Here is a 16,745-nt window from a genome sequence, read left to right as displayed (position 1 = left end):
ATAATATCTGACCAGTAATATCTATAATATCAATAATATCTGACCAGTAATATCTGTACTATCGATAATATCTGACCAGTAATATCTGTACTATCAATAATATCTGACCAGTAATATCTATAATATCATTAATATCTGACCAGTAATATCTATAATATCAATAATATCTGACCAGTAATATCTGTAATATCATTAATATCTGACCAGTAATATCTATAATATCAATAATATCTGACCAGTAATATCTGTAATATCATTAATATCTGACCAGTAATATCTGTAATATCATTAATATCTGACCAGTAATATCTATAATATCAATAATATCTGACCAGTAATATCTGTAATATCATTAATATCTGACCAGTAATATCTATAATATCTGACCAGTAATATCTGTAATATCAACAATATCTTACCAGTAATATCTATAATATCAATAATATCTGACCAGTAATATCTATAATATCTATAATATCTGACCAGTAATATCTGTAATATCAATAATATCTGACCAGAAAGACTGATAGATGATCCATGAGCCACTACTATCAATGCAATGATTTTAGTTTTTTCTGACATTTAGAAAACCTCCAGATCTTCTAAATTTCAACGCCCTTAAGTCAAAGCATTACGTACAGTTTAATTTTACTTCATCTTCGGAGTCAGTGATTTCAATAATTTCTCATTGGACAACTCATCCTCGACTGTGGTTCTTCCACAGTCTCTGGCAGTACCTCTGTCAGTGCATCATGTCCACATGCATTATTCTTATTTCTCCAACCCAGCCACTCACTCTTTAAATATGTGTCTGAAAAAAAAATAAATAAAAATTTTAAAAAAACCTGACCGGTATCTTTGTAGTTTAAAACATGACCACAGGCAATGGGTTAAAACAGGGCTCTCAAACTCGTTTTCTTTCAGGTTCCACATTCAGTCTGATTTGATCTCCAGTGGGCCGGACCAGTAAAATAATAACATAATAACCTATAAATAATGACAACTCCAAATTGTTTTCTGTGTTTTAGTGCAAAAAACCCCTTTAATTATGAAAATACTTACTTTTATAAACTATCCAAACAAAAAAGATCTGAATAACCTGAAAAAACTAAAATTTCTTTAGAAAAAATAAGTGCAATTTTAACAATATTCTACCTCAATTTACCATTTCTCCATGTGCATTATGGATCAGATCTACAAAGACACTAAACACTGATGAACAGGCAGAAAATTGTCAAAATTGTGCTTAATTTTCTTTAGACATTTCAGGTTGTTCATATTTGTTCAGGTTATTCACATTTTATTGTTACAGGATAGTTTGTAAATGTAAATATTTTCATAATTTAATGTTATTTTTAGGACTAAAGCAAAGAAAAAAATTTGAAGCTGTCATTATTTATAGGCATAATGTAATATTATTTTTTTCACATCAAACCAAGAAGTACATATGGAGTCATTATTTTTGGTAGGTTATTATGTTATGATTTGACTGTGGATCATATTGGTCTGTATGTGGAACCTGAACTAAAATGCCTTGACTGTGGAATTTTTGCACTTGGTAAATTCCTCCCATGGGCCGGATTGGAACCGTTAGCGGACCGCATTTGGCCCCCAGGCTGCATGTTTGAGACCCCTGGGGTAAATTGCCAGCAGACATGACTGTTCTACTGACTGCCGTGTTGCGTGTCTGTGTTCTTCTGCTCCAGCGTCATCGTATCGGTGCTGACCTTTGAGGGGACGGACTGTCGCCTGGCTGAGGTGGGCAGACTGGCCGACACCACAGGAGGACGGGTAGGCGAAACAAACGCACCCACTGGCTTTAACTAACTGAGCTCCACTGGTGCTTTATGCCTCTACTCCACTACGTCCTTCTGCTTCTGTGCAGGTGAATATTGTCACTATAGGAACCATAGCAACAGAGATCCAGTTGGCGTCTATGGACAACGTCCTGGCCACAGGAGCCGAGTTAACTCTGCTCGCTGCTGATGGAATGTGAGTGACGACTGACATTAAAAAAAAGACAAAAGTGTTTTCAGGTTGTCGATCTAATTTTGGACTCTACTTGTAGATGTTTTCCCTTTGAGGAGGAGAACGGCCACAAACTAGTGAGAGACATCGGAAATGTGACAGAGGGGCTGGAGATCACCTTCCAGTTCGATGTCAAACCCCAGTATCTAGAGGGTACAACCACTGTTATATGATGAATGAATGAATGAATGAATGAAATCTTTACTTCGAACATGTAGACCAGGGGTCTCAAACATGCGGCCCGGGGGCCAAATGCATCCCGCCAAAGGTTCCAATCCGGCCCACGGGTTGAATTTGTGAAATGCAAAAATTACACTGAAGATATTAACAATCAATGGTGTTAAAATCATTTTAATTCAGGTTCCATATACAGATTCATACAGATCAATTAGATTTCAAGTGGGTCAGAACTAGTATAATATTATCATAATAACCTATAAATAATGATGAATGAATTTACCAAGTGCAAAAATTTGGAGTTGTCACTATGTATAGGTTATTATGTTATTGTTTTACCGATCCGGCCCACTGGAGATCAAATTGGGCTGAATGTGGAACCTGAAAGAACATGAGTTTGAGAGCCCTGATGTAGACAGTGAAATCCAAACCAGTATCAACCAACAAAATATAAGTACTGGTACATAAATGATTGATAAGCAAACAAACAAACAAACAAACAAACAAACAAAAATAAATAAATAAATAAATAAATAAATAAATAATAAAACAAATGAACATGCTTGAAAAGAAGTAGGAAGAAGTAAAAACTTACATACCCCTACCCCCAATTTCTATTCCTTATGATCACTATATAGCAGTTATTATTTTGTATAATAATAATAATAATAATAATAATAATAATAATAATAATAATAATAATAATAATAATAATAATAATAATAATAATAATACTGACTGACTGATGACTTTGGGTTGAGCACAGATTCAGTGTAGGATACTGACTACATGGAATCAGACACAATATTAAGAACAAACTGTTGATCGAATGTTTGATGTGACAGATTTTGTCCAGAGGAGCACACTTCCATTTCAACTCCAGCTGACTTTTAAGACCAGAGACCAGCAGAGGGTCACTCGGATCATCACGGAGCAGCGACCGGTCACCACCAGCAGGTACGCATTTATATATCAGAGCACTGTTGGAGAATCACATTTTATCTTCCTTTCCTTCTATGTGTCTGTATTCTCCTGCATGTTCGTTTATAAAGAATAACAGTGAGTTCAGGCGGTCTCAGTTAAATATTTATTTATTTAAAGTAGCAATTGATAAATTGCACACAGCTCTTGGTCTCTTTATTTCCCTGACAACAATATCTTTTGCCAGTTTGTAAAGTCTGATTCACTGTTCTTTTCCAGACCCAGTGGTTATCTAGACATGTAGGTTGATCTCATCTTCTGATTGGTTCCTTGGATAAGTGTCAGTGGGTTGGGTTTTCTCCAGCGGCTTCACGTTGCTCCTTAAGACTCCACCATGTCACCTGTTTTGACGACAGTTAAAATATACACATCCTAGTTCCCCCTTATCTACGCAACATATTTCATGTCTTTGGAAAGCTGCTCTCGTACTAGGTGGGTTGTGTCCCAAAAAATGGACTGGTGTTACCTGACTCTGAGGCACAGGTGTCAAACTCCGGTCATCGAGGGCCGGTATCCTGCAGGTTTTAGATGTTTCCCTCTTCCAGCACACCTGACGGTCGTTATCAGGCTTCTGCAGAGTTGGATGATAGGCTTATCATTTGAATCAGGTGTGTTGGAAGAGGGAACCATCTAAAACATGCAGGATACCGGCCCTTGAGGATCTGAGTTTGACACCCCTGCTCTAAGGTCAAGCAGATGTTTGACCCTATACTGACCATGTTTACATCTGGGCCCGTATTCCTAAAGATTCTAAGTGCAAAGAGTTGCTCCTAGTGGCCAAATTCTAAGAAAATTCTTAGAATCATGATGTTTTCTTAGAATTTCCCCTAAAAATGAAGAATAGATCCTAGTAAAGATAACAGCTATTCCTGAAGAATTCTTGCCCTTTAGAGAGCTCCTAAGGTGAGATCTGTTCAGAGCAGGAAGAGGACTTTTAAGGGGAAGAGGAGTTCCCTAAGCAGAGGACAAAATGGCCGACAGAAGAGGCAGGAGGAAGATTCTCCAAACACTGGATGACAGTGAATTAATTAAATGCTACAGATTGCACTGTATAAAAAAAAAATTAAAAAAAAGTAAAAAAATTTGTATTATTCTGGCTGCAGGGGTGCCGAAAAAATAACGGAAAATAACCATCACATAAAAATACAGTAATTTTCCATAATTAAAATACAGTTTTTTGCCCTAACTTTACATGAGATTTTGCATATTTTTTTTGACTTTTTAATGTTTAATAAAGAATATTTACATGTATTAAAACAAATTACCTATAAATATATATATAAATAATTTTCAATGAGACTCAGTTGTCCAATCCACTGATAAAAACTGTATTTGGACAGTTTATCAGTGCTTATACATGTTATACATTCACAAAAATACATTTATTCAACATTTTTGTTGTGAAACCTCCCGTTGTTACACAAGATATTTGTCAATTAACAAACAAGTCTGGTTAAACTTACAGAACAAATACTTCTTTCACAGTTAATTATCAGTAATTTTATCTCATTTTATTTATTTATTTATTTTACAGTATTAAACTTTAAATTAACAGTTTAATCTCATGAATAGAAAATAAATATTTGTGAAATTATAATACATTTGCAAATGTATTTTAACTGTATTTTTCTGTAAAAAAAAAAAAAAAACTTTTAAAAACTGGAAATTTTATGGTTATTCACAGTTACAGTTTTTTTGTGTTGTTTTACATTTGACATGTAAAATCACAGTCTATTTTTGTCACTTCATAGATATTTTCCTGTTAACCTAAAAATACAGGAAAAATCTGTAAAATAAACAGTAAAAATTCTGTTAAATTACAGATTTTTTTTTTTTTTTTTTACAGTGTGCCAATTAATATGAGCAAATAAATAAAACTATCACGATGTGAATCCTGTGCCAGTGGGCCTGAGTTTTTTCACATATTTTGTCGGATAATTTTAAAGTATAGCTTACTATTCATTTAACAGATATTTTCTTTTATGTGAAATATTATTTACAATTACACAGTCTTCATAAGATTAGATTCTATGATTAAGTTTATCCATTTGAGGGTCCATCCCTTGCCCATTATCACCAAAGTATAGTTTTTTTTCTAGCTTTTAGGATCAACCAATCACAGCTTTTGAAATGATGACTCATACCTAGCAACAGGGTCGACCACACCTCCTCACTAAGATAGGAATTTCTGTCCATTCCTTGCTCAGAGTTCTCTGAGAGTGTTCTGGAATCACTCCTGAGCTAAGACTCCTTGCTTGGAATGTTTAGATTAAGTTAGGAGCTGTGAGAGGATTCTCAGAATCTTTAGGAACACGGGCCCTGATCTCCTAAAATTTACGATCCTATGTGGGCATGTGTATCAAGGTTATCATCGTTAACGAAAACTAACGAAATGATGAAAACTAGCATTGTAAAAACATTTTCGTTAACTGAAATAAATAAAAAGTATAATTGAAAGAAAAAAAAAAAACAATAACTAACTGAAACTGTATTGTGTGTTTACAAAACAAACTAAAACGTGTAAAAATTATGGATAAAATTCCCTTCGTTTTCGTCTTTGTCAATGTCAGATTGAAATGAAATCGATTTATTTCCCTCAAGCAATTTTAGCTGCTGGCACCATATGACAGTTAACAGTCCGTCACTTCTCGTCACTTGTCATTTCCAGTCGTCTTCTGGTCACCACTCTACCTGGAAACATGGAGACTAAAGTTGGGAGAAAGCAGCAGAGTCCTGTCTGGGATTTATTTGAATATGACAGAGAAGAAGAGAAAAGATACAACAAAACTAAAATTAAACTAAAACTAAGCATTTAGAAAATCACAAAAACTAATAAAAACTATCAAACCTGCTCTAAAAACGAATTAAAACTAACTGAATTAAAGGGGAAAAAAGTCAAAACTAAATAAAACTAAACTATAATAAAAAATCCAAAACTATTCGAACCTTGATGTGTATTCAAAAGTGTAGCTAAGCTAAAACCTAAGTCCTGTGTTCACAAATCTGCCAGTTTAGAATGTGGACCAAGATGTGCATTCACAAGAACTGTACGACTCACTAGTAAAACAAAGAAATCCAGTGAAACAAAGAAATTATCTTAAAACAATAACTACTACTAACTAATATGTGATTAAACTTAAGACTTAAACTATCTAAAGTAAAATAATATGAAGTATCTTTTAAGATGATTACATTTTGATTAAATGCTAATTAAACGTTAATTCAATATTGATTCATTCTAACAGCACCTGAGCAGAGGAAACAGAAAAAACTCTCTGTTGTTGAGAGAAAAGATCCTGTATTATCAGTAACCCACCATTTTCTCTGATTGGAGTATAAGCACTTCAAATGAGGTGCATCCATTATTCATAAAACTGAAGATGAGCAGGTGTTTTCGTTGGATTTGGACATTTTCTACAACTGTAACCCATCGACATGTGCACTGGTCATTATTTTCCCACTGAATCAACAAGTTATTTAGTAAACCTGTTGTTTCCAAAGCTGAAGATGATGTCCTCATGATTCTAGTATAATAATATAATAATACTACTGTCATGGAGGAGAAACAGAAGCAGGAAGAACTTCTGAACACATCCTTCAAAAAAAAAAAAAAAAAAAAAAAAAAAATCTAACACCAATTAATGACTTAAGAAAATAGTCTGCAGTGAGTAGTCTTCTTGTACTAGTACTAGTGTCGATTTGTTGTAGTACTATATATTCAACATTATAACACATTATTATTATTATTATTATTATTATTATTATTATTATTATTATTATTATCATCATATTATGACAATTACTGTTATCACTTTATTATAACTTTTATCCTGTGATTATTCAACATATAGTGCATAGTATAATATTGTATTATAATATTATGACATAAAAAGCTACTTCTTCTTCTTATTATTATTATTATTATTATTATTATTGTTATTATTATTATTATCATCGTTATTACTACTTTGCTGCTTGTTCTCTTAGTTCTTTCCATTGTATAATTGTGGTTTTCCCCTCCTGTTTGTTATAGTTATGGTTTTGTTGTTTTCTTGTGTGTGTATTCGTTGTTTGTTCTACTTGTGGAACCTCCACGTCCTGACGACTCTGACCATAGGATCAGTACAGTTCATCTAGTCCAGGGGTGTCCAGTCCTGGTCCTCCAGGGCCACTATCCTGCAGGTTTTAGATGTTTCCTCTTCCAGTCCACCTGACGGTCGTTATCAGAGCTTCATCATAGGCTGATCATTTCAATCAGGTGTGTTGGAAGAGGGAAACATCTGAGACATGGAGGATAGTAGATCCGGAGGACCAGGACTGGACACCCCTGATCTGATCTGATCTGATCTGATCTAATCTAATCTAACCTAATCTAATTTAACTAATCTAATCTAATCTAATCTAACTAATCTAATCTAATCTAATCTAATTTAATCTAATCATAAAAAGCATGCAGAGCTTTTGTCCACCTCTTAACATCTACAGTAATAATAATAATAATAATAATACTAATAATAATAATAATAATAATAATAATAATAATAATGATAATAATAATAATGGATTAGGTTTCTATAGCTCTTTTCGAGGCACCCAAAGCACTTTACATCAAAGTCGTCTAAAACTGAAGGGAAACTGCCTTCAGTAAATAATGATGGAGTTCATCTGAATAATGATGTTTAATGAAGACTGTGTGTGTGTGTGTGTGTGTGTGTGTGTGTGTGTGTGTGTGTGTGTGTGTGTGTGTGTGTGTGTGTGTGCAGTCAGATCTGGGCTGGCAGCCTCAGCATGGCGGTGCTGGGTGTTCACTGTGCTCAGCTGTGTGCCAGGTTAACCATGGAGGGACGAGTACAGGACGCACAGAGGGAGCTGAGAGCACAGCAGGACCTGCTGCAGCGAATCAGGTACCAGCTGACACAGGGGGGCGGAGCCAGAGCCACAACTACGGCTCAAGTACTGCTACAGTATACTCCTATAGTACTAATACTGCTACAGTATATTCCCATAGTACTAATACTACTACAGTATACTCCTATAGTACTAGTACTGCTACAACATGGTCCTGTGGTACTAATACTGCTACAATATACTGCTACAATATACTCCTATAGTACTAGTACTGCTACGGCATACTCCTATAGTACCAGTACTGCTGCAGTATACTCCTATAGTACTAATACTGCTACAGTATACTCCTATAGTACTAGTACTGCTACAGTATTCTCCTATAGTACCAGTGCTGTCAGTACTCCTATAGTACTAGTACTATTAGTACTATTATAGTACTAGTACTGTGAGTACTCCTATAGTACTAGTATTGTCAGTACTCCTATAGTACTAGTACTGTGAGTACTCCTATAGTAGTACATAAACACAGGTTCGTCCAGGTGAACTCTCGGATCATGGTGCTGATGAGGGTCTGGACTTGGTCCCTGAGGGTCTTCAGTGGCAGCTCACTGCGCCTAATGGGCTAATGCTAATGCTAATGCTAATGCCAGGTACAGGGCATTAGAATGGGTAAAATACAGACTGCATTTCCCTACAGGGATCAGTTGACCTTTAACCTTTTACAGTATCCAGTAGGACAACATGCTGGTAATATAAACGATGTCAGTGTCAGTAAGTTCAGCCATGATGGAGGACATGTTTTATGCAGAATGTTCAGGTGGAATTAATAATATTACTTCTGTCATTATGGGATGCAGTGAAGATCTGCTTGAGCAGAGGATCCAGAACTGAAACCCCCTTTTCATTTCTAAACCCACCGTACATGATGTCAGTTTGTGTCTTTTCTTTTGAGCAGTGTAACTTTAACGGTGACTGTGCTCAGACTCCTTCTGATGACAGACCTGACAGCGTCCACACCAACACTCATGTCCACACACAAACAGGAACTCTGTCATTTTAAGGATCAAGGAAGTGATTCCTAATGTGTGGCTGTTTGTTTGAGTGGATTCACCTTTGATTTTGTAAAACCAACCTGTGTGACTGTTCCTCTCATTGTCCATAGTCAGCAGAAACCAATCCAACAGGAGGAAAATATCTATGGCAACTGGATGGATACCATGACGACCATCTGTGACGACATCGCCACAGAGTCCCAGGTTATTAACTATCGTCTGTGTGACTCTTCAAAGTCTTAATCTGGTGGTTCAGAGGTTACTTCTTAGTCATGGGAGAGTTTATGAGTTTGGTTATTTCTTACTTGACTTGGTGACGTAAAGAACAGAGGCCTATAAAAATGTCTGCGTTCAGTCCATGGTCCAACTGCTGGAAATAGGCCTGACAAACTGTCACTGACTCACAAAATGATCATTAGTTTAGTTTTAATTGACTTCAGTTTAGTTGGTGGGTCTTAAACCTGTTTTCAGTGGGTCTTTAACCTGTTTTTGGTGGGTCTTAAACCTGTTTTCTGTGGGTCTTTAACCTGTTTCTGGTGGGTCTTTAACCTGTTTTTGGTGGGTCTTAAACCTGTTTTCTGTGGGTCTTTAACCTGTTTCTGGTGGGTCTTTAACCTGTTTTTGGTGGGTCTTAAACCTGTTTTCGGTGGGTCTTTAACCTGTTTTCTGTGGGTCTTTAACCTGTTTCTGGTGGGTCTTTAACCTGTTTTTGGTGGGTCTTTAACCTGTTTTTGGTGGGTCTTTACCTGTTTTTGGTGGGTCTTAAACCTGTTTTTTGTGGGTCTTTAACCTGTTTCTGGTGGGTCTTTAACCTGTTTTTGGTGGGTCTTTAACCTGTTTTTGGTGGGTCTTTAACCTGTTTTTGGTGGGTCTTTAACCTGTTTCTGGTGGGTCTTTAACCTGTTTTTGGTGGGTCTTAAACCTGTTTTCTGTGGGTCTTAACCTGTTTCTGGTGGGTCTTTAACCTGTTTTTGGTGGGTCTTTAACCTGTTTTTGGTGGGTCTTTACCTGTTTTCTGTGTGTCTTTAACCTGTTTCTGGTGGGTCTTTAACCTGTTTTTGGTGGGTCTTAAACCTGTTTTTGGTGGGTCTTTAACCTGTTTTCTGTGGGTCTTTAACCTGTTTCTGGTGGGTCTTTAACCTGTTTTCTGTGGGTCTTAAACCTGTTTCTGGTGGGTCTTAAACCTGTTTCTGGTGGGTCTTTAACCTGTTTCTGGTGGGTCTTTAACCTGTTTCTGGTGGGTCTTAAACCTGTTTTTGGTGGGTCTTAAACCTGTTTCTGGTGGGTCTTAAACCTGTTTCTGGTGGGTCTTTAACCTGTTTCTGGTGGGTCTTTAACCTGTTTCTGGTGGGTCTTAAACCTGTTTTTGGTGGGTCTTTAACCTGTTTTTGGTGGGTCTTAAACCTGTTTTCAGTGGGTCTTTAACCTGTTTTTGGTGGGTCTTAAACCTGTTTTCTGTGGGTCTTTAACCTGTTTTGGTGGGTCTTTAACCTGTTTTTGGTGGGTCTTAAACCTGTTTTCGGTGGGTCCTTAACCTGTTTTCTGTGGGTCTTTAACCTGTTTCTGGTGGGTCTTTAACCTGTTTTTGGTGGGTCTTTAACCTGTTTTTGGTGGGTCTTTAACCTGTTTTTGGTGGGTCTTAAACCTGTTTTCTGTGGGTCTTTAACCTGTTTCTGGTGGGTCTTTAACCTGTTTCTGGTGGGTCTTTAACCTGTTTTTGGTGGGTCTTAAACCTGTTTTTGGTGGGTCTTTAACCTGTTTCTGGTGGGTCTTTAACCTGTTTTCTGTGGGTCTTAAACCTGTTTCTGGTGGGTCTTAAACCTGTTTCTGGTGGGTCTTTAACCTGTTTCTGGTGGGTCTTTAACCTGTTTCTGGTGGGTCTTAAACCTGTTTTTGGTGGGTCTTAAACCTGTTTCTGGTGGGTCTTAAACCTGTTTCTGGTGGGTCTTTAACCTGTTTCTGGTGGGTCTTTAACCTGTTTCTGGTGGGTCTTAAACCTGTTTTTGGTGGGTCTTAAACCTGTTTCTGGTGGGTCTTAAACCTGTTTCTGGTGGGTCTTAAACCTGTTTTCTGTGGGTCTTTAACCTGTTTCTGGTGGGTCTTAAACCTGTTTCTGGTGGGTCTTAAACCTGTTTTCTGTGGGTTTTTAACCTGTTTCTGGTGGGTCTTAAACCTGTTTTCGGTGGGTCTTAAACCTGTTTCTGGTGGGTCTTTAACCTGTTTCTGGTGGGTCTTTAACCTGTTTCTGGTGGGTCTTAAACCTGTTTTTGGTGGGTCTTAAACCTGTTTTTGGTGGGTCTTTAACCTGTTTTTGGTGGGTCTTAAACCTGTTTCTGGTGGGTCTTTAACCTGTTTCTGGTGGGTCTTAAACCTGTTTCTGGTGGGTCTTAAACCTGTTTCTGGTGGGTCTTAAACCTGTTTCTGGTGGGTCTTTAACCTGTTTCTGGTGGGTCTTAAACCTGTTTCTGGTGGGTCTTAAACCTGTTTTTGGTGGGTCTTAAACCTGTTTCTGGTGGGTCTTAAACCTGTTTCTGGTGGGTCTTAAACCTGTTTTCTGTGGGTCTTTAACCTGTTTCTGGTGGGTCTTAAACCTGTTTTTGGTGGGTCTTAAACCTGTTTCTGGTGGGTCTTAAACCTGTTTTTGGTGGGTCTTAAACCTGTTTTCTGTGGGTCTTTAACCTGTTTCTGGTGGGTCTTAAACCTGTTTTTGGTGGGTCTTTAACCTGTTTCTGGTGGGTCTTTAACCTGTTTTTGGTGGGTCTTTAACCTGTTTTTGGTGGGTCTTTAACCTGTTTTCTGTGGGTCTTTAACCTGTTTCTGGTGGGTCTTTAACCTGTTTTTGGTGGGTCTTAAACCTGTTTTTGGTGGGTCTTTAACCTGTTTTCTGTGGGTCTTTAACCTGTTTCTGGTGGGTCTTTAACCTGTTTTCTGTGGGTCTTAAACCTGTTTCTGGTGGGTCTTAAACCTGTTTCTGGTGGGTCTTTAACCTGTTTCTGGTGGGTCTTTAACCTGTTTCTGGTGGGTCTTAAACCTGTTTTTGGTGGGTCTTAAACCTGTTTCTGGTGGGTCTTAAACCTGTTTCTGGTGGGTCTTTAACCTGTTTCTGGTGGGTCTTTAACCTGTTTCTGGTGGGTCTTAAACCTGTTTTTGGTGGGTCTTTAACCTGTTTTGGTGGGTCTTAAACCTGTTTTCAGTGGGTCTTTAACCTGTTTTTGGTGGGTCTTAAACCTGTTTTCTGTGGGTCTTTAACCTGTTTTTGGTGGGTCTTTAACCTGTTTTTGGTGGGTCTTAAACCTGTTTTCGGTGGGTCTTTAACCTGTTTTCTGTGGGTCTTTAACCTGTTTCTGGTGGGTCTTTAACCTGTTTTTGGTGGGTCTTTAACCTGTTTTTGGTGGGTCTTTAACCTGTTTTTGGTGGGTCTTAAACCTGTTTTCTGTGGGTCTTTAACCTGTTTCTGGTGGGTCTTTAACCTGTTTTTGGTGGGTCTTTAACCTGTTTTTGGTGGGTCTTTAACCTGTTTTTGGTGGGTCTTTAACCTGTTTCTGGTGGGTCTTTAACCTGTTTTTGGTGGGTCTTAAACCTGTTTTCTGTGGGTCTTTAACCTGTTTCTGGTGGGTCTTTAACCTGTTTTTGGTGGGTCTTTAACCTGTTTTTGGTGGGTCTTTAACCTGTTTTCTGTGGGTCTTTAACCTGTTTCTGGTGGGTCTTTAACCTGTTTTTGGTGGGTCTTAAACCTGTTTTTGGTGGGTCTTTAACCTGTTTTCTGTGGGTCTTTAACCTGTTTCTGGTGGGTCTTTAACCTGTTTTCTGTGGGTCTTAAACCTGTTTCTGGTGGGTCTTAAACCTGTTTCTGGTGGGTCTTTAACCTGTTTCTGGTGGGTCTTTAACCTGTTTCTGGTGGGTCTTAAACCTGTTTTTGGTGGGTCTTAAACCTGTTTCTGGTGGGTCTTAAACCTGTTTCTGGTGGGTCTTTAACCTGTTTCTGGTGGGTCTTTAACCTGTTTCTGGTGGGTCTTAAACCTGTTTTTGGTGGGTCTTAAACCTGTTTCTGGTGGGTCTTAAACCTGTTTCTGGTGGGTCTTAAACCTGTTTTCTGTGGGTCTTTAACCTGTTTCTGGTGGGTCTTAAACCTGTTTTTGGTGGGTCTTAAACCTGTTTTCTGTGGGTTTTTAACCTGTTTCTGGTGGGTCTTAAACCTGTTTTCGGTGGGTCTTAAACCTGTTTCTGGTGGGTCTTTAACCTGTTTCTGGTGGGTCTTTAACCTGTTTCTGGTGGGTCTTAAACCTGTTTTTGGTGGGTCTTAAACCTGTTTTTGGTGGGTCTTTAACCTGTTTTTTTGGTGGGTCTTAAACCTGTTTCTGGTGGGTCTTTAACCTGTTTCTGGTGGGTCTTAAACCTGTTTCTGGTGGGTCTTAAACCTGTTTCTGGTGGGTCTTAAACCTGTTTTTGGTGGGTCTTTAACCTGTTTCTGGTGGGTCTTAAACCTGTTTCTGGTGGGTCTTAAACCTGTTTTTGGTGGGTCTTAAACCTGTTTCTGGTGGGTCTTAAACCTGTTTCTGGTGGGTCTTAAACCTGTTTTCTGTGGGTCTTTAACCTGTTTCTGGTGGGTCTTAAACCTGTTTTTGGTGGGTCTTAAACCTGTTTCTGGTGGGTCTTAAACCTGTTTTTGGTGGGTCTTAAACCTGTTTTCTGTGGGTCTTTAACCTGTTTCTGGTGGGTCTTAAACCTGTTTTCGGTGGGTCTTAAACCTGTTTTTGGTGGGTCTTAAACCTGTTTTCGGTGGGTCTTTAACCTGTTTCTGGTGGGTCTTAAACCTGTTTCTGGTGGGTCTTTAACCTGTTTCTGGTGGGTCTTAAACCTGTTTCTGGTGGGTCTTAAACCTGTTTCTGGTGGGTCTTAAACCTGTTTTTGGTGGGTCTTTAACCTGTTTCTGGTGGGTCTTAAACCTGTTTCTGGTGGGTCTTAAACCTGTTTCTGGTGGGTCTTAAACCTGTTTCTGGTGGGTCTTAAACCTGTTTTCTGTGGGTCTTTAACCTGTTTCTGGTGGGTCTTAAACCTGTTTTCTGTGGGTCTTTAACCTGTTTCTGGTGGGTCTTAAACCTGTTTTTGGTGGGTCTTAAACTTGTTTCTGGTGGGTCTTAAACCTGTTTCTGGTGGGTCTTAAACCTGTTTTCTGTGGGTCTTTAACCTGTTTCTGGTGGGTCTTAAACCTGTTTTCGGTGGGTCTTAAACCTGTTTTCGGTGGGTCTTAAACCTGTTTTCTGTGGGTCTTAAACCTGTTTTTGGTGGGTCTTTAACCTGTTTCTGGTGGGTCTTAAACCTGTTTCTGGTGGGTCTTTAACCTGTTTCTGGTGGGTCTTAAACCTGTTTTCGGTGGGTCTTAAACCTATTTTTGGTGGGTCTTAAACCTGTTTCTGGTGGGTCCTAAACCTGTTTTCTGTGGGTCTTTAACCTGTTTCTGGTGGGTCTTAAACCTGTTTTCGGTGGGTCTTTAACCTGTTTCTGGTGGGTCTTAAACCTGTTTCTGGTGGGTCTTTAACCTGTTTCTGGTGGGTCTTAAACCTGTTTTTGGTGGGTCTTAAACCTGTTTTCTGTGGGTCTTTAACCTGTTTCTGGTGGGTCTTAAACCTGTTTTCGGTGGGTCTTAAACCTGTTTTTGGTGGGTCTTAAACCTGTTTCTGGTGGGTCTTAAACCTGTTTTCTGTGGGTCTTAAACCTGTTTTCTGTGGGTCTTAAACCTGTTTTCGGTGGGTCTTAAACCTGTTTTTGGTGGGTCTTAAACCTGTTTCTGGTGGGTCTTAAACCTGTTTTCTGTGGGTCTTAAACCTGTTTTCTGTGGGTCTTAAACCTGTTTTCGGTGGGTCTTAAACCTGTTTTTGGTGGGTCTTAAACCTGTTTCTGGTGGGTCTTAAACCTGTTTGTGGTGGGTCTTAAACCTGTTTTCAGTGGGTCTTAAACCTGTTTTTGGTGGGTCTTAAACCTGTTTTCTGTGGGTCTTAAAACCTGTTTCTGGTGGGTCTTAAGCCTGTTTTCAGTGGGTCTTAAACCTGTTTGCGGTGGGTCTTAAACCTGTTTTCTGTGGGTCTTAAACCTGTTTGCGGTGGGTCTTAAACCTGTTTTCAGTGGATCCAGTGGATCCAGACTGACCATGAGTTCAGGTTCCAGGCCTTTTTGTCTTTGGTCAGAAGTAGGAGGTTAATGGTTAAATGAATACAATATTAATATTCAATCTTAATGTGATGGTAGAAGAATTTTGTTATTCTTTCAATACATTAAGAAATACACTCATAATGTACAGTAGTTTATGAGACAAAACCATTGATTTTAGTCCTTTTTATGGCTCTTGCTTCATATATACATCCCATATTTACCCTTTGATTTGGTTTCTCAGCTTGTCTTTGACTTATAAAATATGTCATGTTATTGGAAAACAAACAAACATGTTTTCTGTATTCACGACCTAATGCTCACAGTCCAAACGGACGTGTCTTTGTGCAGACCCTTTCTGATGAAGCAGCGAAGGTGGTGTACCAGATGAAGAGAGCCAGCAGCGCCACTAACAGAACCACTGAGGGTCCGAGGCCGGCGGACAGGAGGAAGAAGGCACTTATGGAAGCCATCTGAGCTGTGATAGGACATCATCTGCTCTGGAAGGACTTTACCAACTGGCCCTTTACTGTGGAGCACGGCTTCAGTTTTAGGATCATTAATGTGTGAACGAGAGGGAAATAAAGGTTTGGAGAAATCCATCCTTTATCTGTTAATGTGCTGTGACTCATCTGATGTAGGATGGTCATTCGGTTTGTCCACTTTAAGGACATTCTGTACGTTTGAACACATATCAGCCTGCAGACGCCTCAACGCCACCACAACAGGCTAGACCATCATTTATCTATTGGACTTATAGAGGTTTTAATTTGGACTGAAAGCCACACAAAAACTGTTTTATTTCATAAATAATCAGAAGAATGCTTCATGTACCCAGTCTGTCTGAGACTGGTGTAAACCTCTGATAATCTGTTCTAGTTAAATATCAGCGCCTACAACAGTGCACATGCAGCATCTGATGAACTAGCTGTTTGGTCTAAATCTCCCGTTTCTGTGTATGTTTGTCCCATGTGGGGGTGACATCCGATGGTGTGATGGGACAGATACAGAGGTGTGTGGAGAACATGTCAATGTCAAATCAAAACACACGCCTTATGTATTTGCTTCAGCCTTTAATTTTGCATAAAGACAGAGTTGTACAATCTGTCGAATAAAGCGTAAATCTTGCCATTCTTTATACGTCCAGTTTGATCTTTTATATATGCAACACTTTACCTAACTTTGTTTTACAGCAGGGGTGTCCAACATGCGGCCTGTGGGCCAAAACCGGCCCATGGGATGAATTTACAAAGTGCAAAAATTACACTGAAGATATGAACAACCAATTATGTTGAACTCATGTTAGTTCAGGGGCCACATACAGACCAATGGGATCTCAAATAAAACTAGAGCGCAGACCTCCGCCAAGGCAGATCTGTCTCCCCCCACCCCCCACCCTCCAATCACCACCAAAGTTTAATCATTTGTTCCTTGTGCCAGTATCAACATTTCCTGAAAAATCCATAACTTTTTGACTTATCTTGCTAACAAACAAACAAACAAAACCTGGCA

General features: G+C 38.6%; 1 protein-coding gene across 1 annotated transcript in view; it reads left to right on the top strand.

Moving 5' to 3' along the window:
- LOC115438946 (circularly permutated Ras protein 1-like) overlaps positions 1 to 16,371 on the top strand; it is a 56,773-nt gene extending 40,402 nt beyond the window's left edge. The window contains exons 13-19 of the mRNA XM_030162839.1: positions 1,707 to 1,791; positions 1,886 to 1,992; positions 2,069 to 2,181; positions 3,051 to 3,162; positions 7,950 to 8,090; positions 9,197 to 9,290; positions 15,585 to 16,371. Of these exons, the coding sequence (XP_030018699.1) occupies positions 1,707 to 1,791; positions 1,886 to 1,992; positions 2,069 to 2,181; positions 3,051 to 3,162; positions 7,950 to 8,090; positions 9,197 to 9,290; positions 15,585 to 15,710 (778 nt within the window). The 3' untranslated portion in view covers positions 15,711 to 16,371. The remainder of the gene's footprint in view (positions 1 to 1,706; positions 1,792 to 1,885; positions 1,993 to 2,068; positions 2,182 to 3,050; positions 3,163 to 7,949; positions 8,091 to 9,196; positions 9,291 to 15,584) is intronic.
- Positions 16,372 to 16,745: the final 374 nt, after the last annotated feature.

This window comes from Sphaeramia orbicularis, chromosome 18 (genome assembly GCF_902148855.1).
Source record: "Sphaeramia orbicularis chromosome 18, fSphaOr1.1, whole genome shotgun sequence".
Classification (NCBI taxonomy): domain Eukaryota; kingdom Metazoa; phylum Chordata; class Actinopteri; order Kurtiformes; family Apogonidae; genus Sphaeramia; species Sphaeramia orbicularis.
This window is presented reverse-complemented; position numbering and strand designations above follow the sequence as displayed.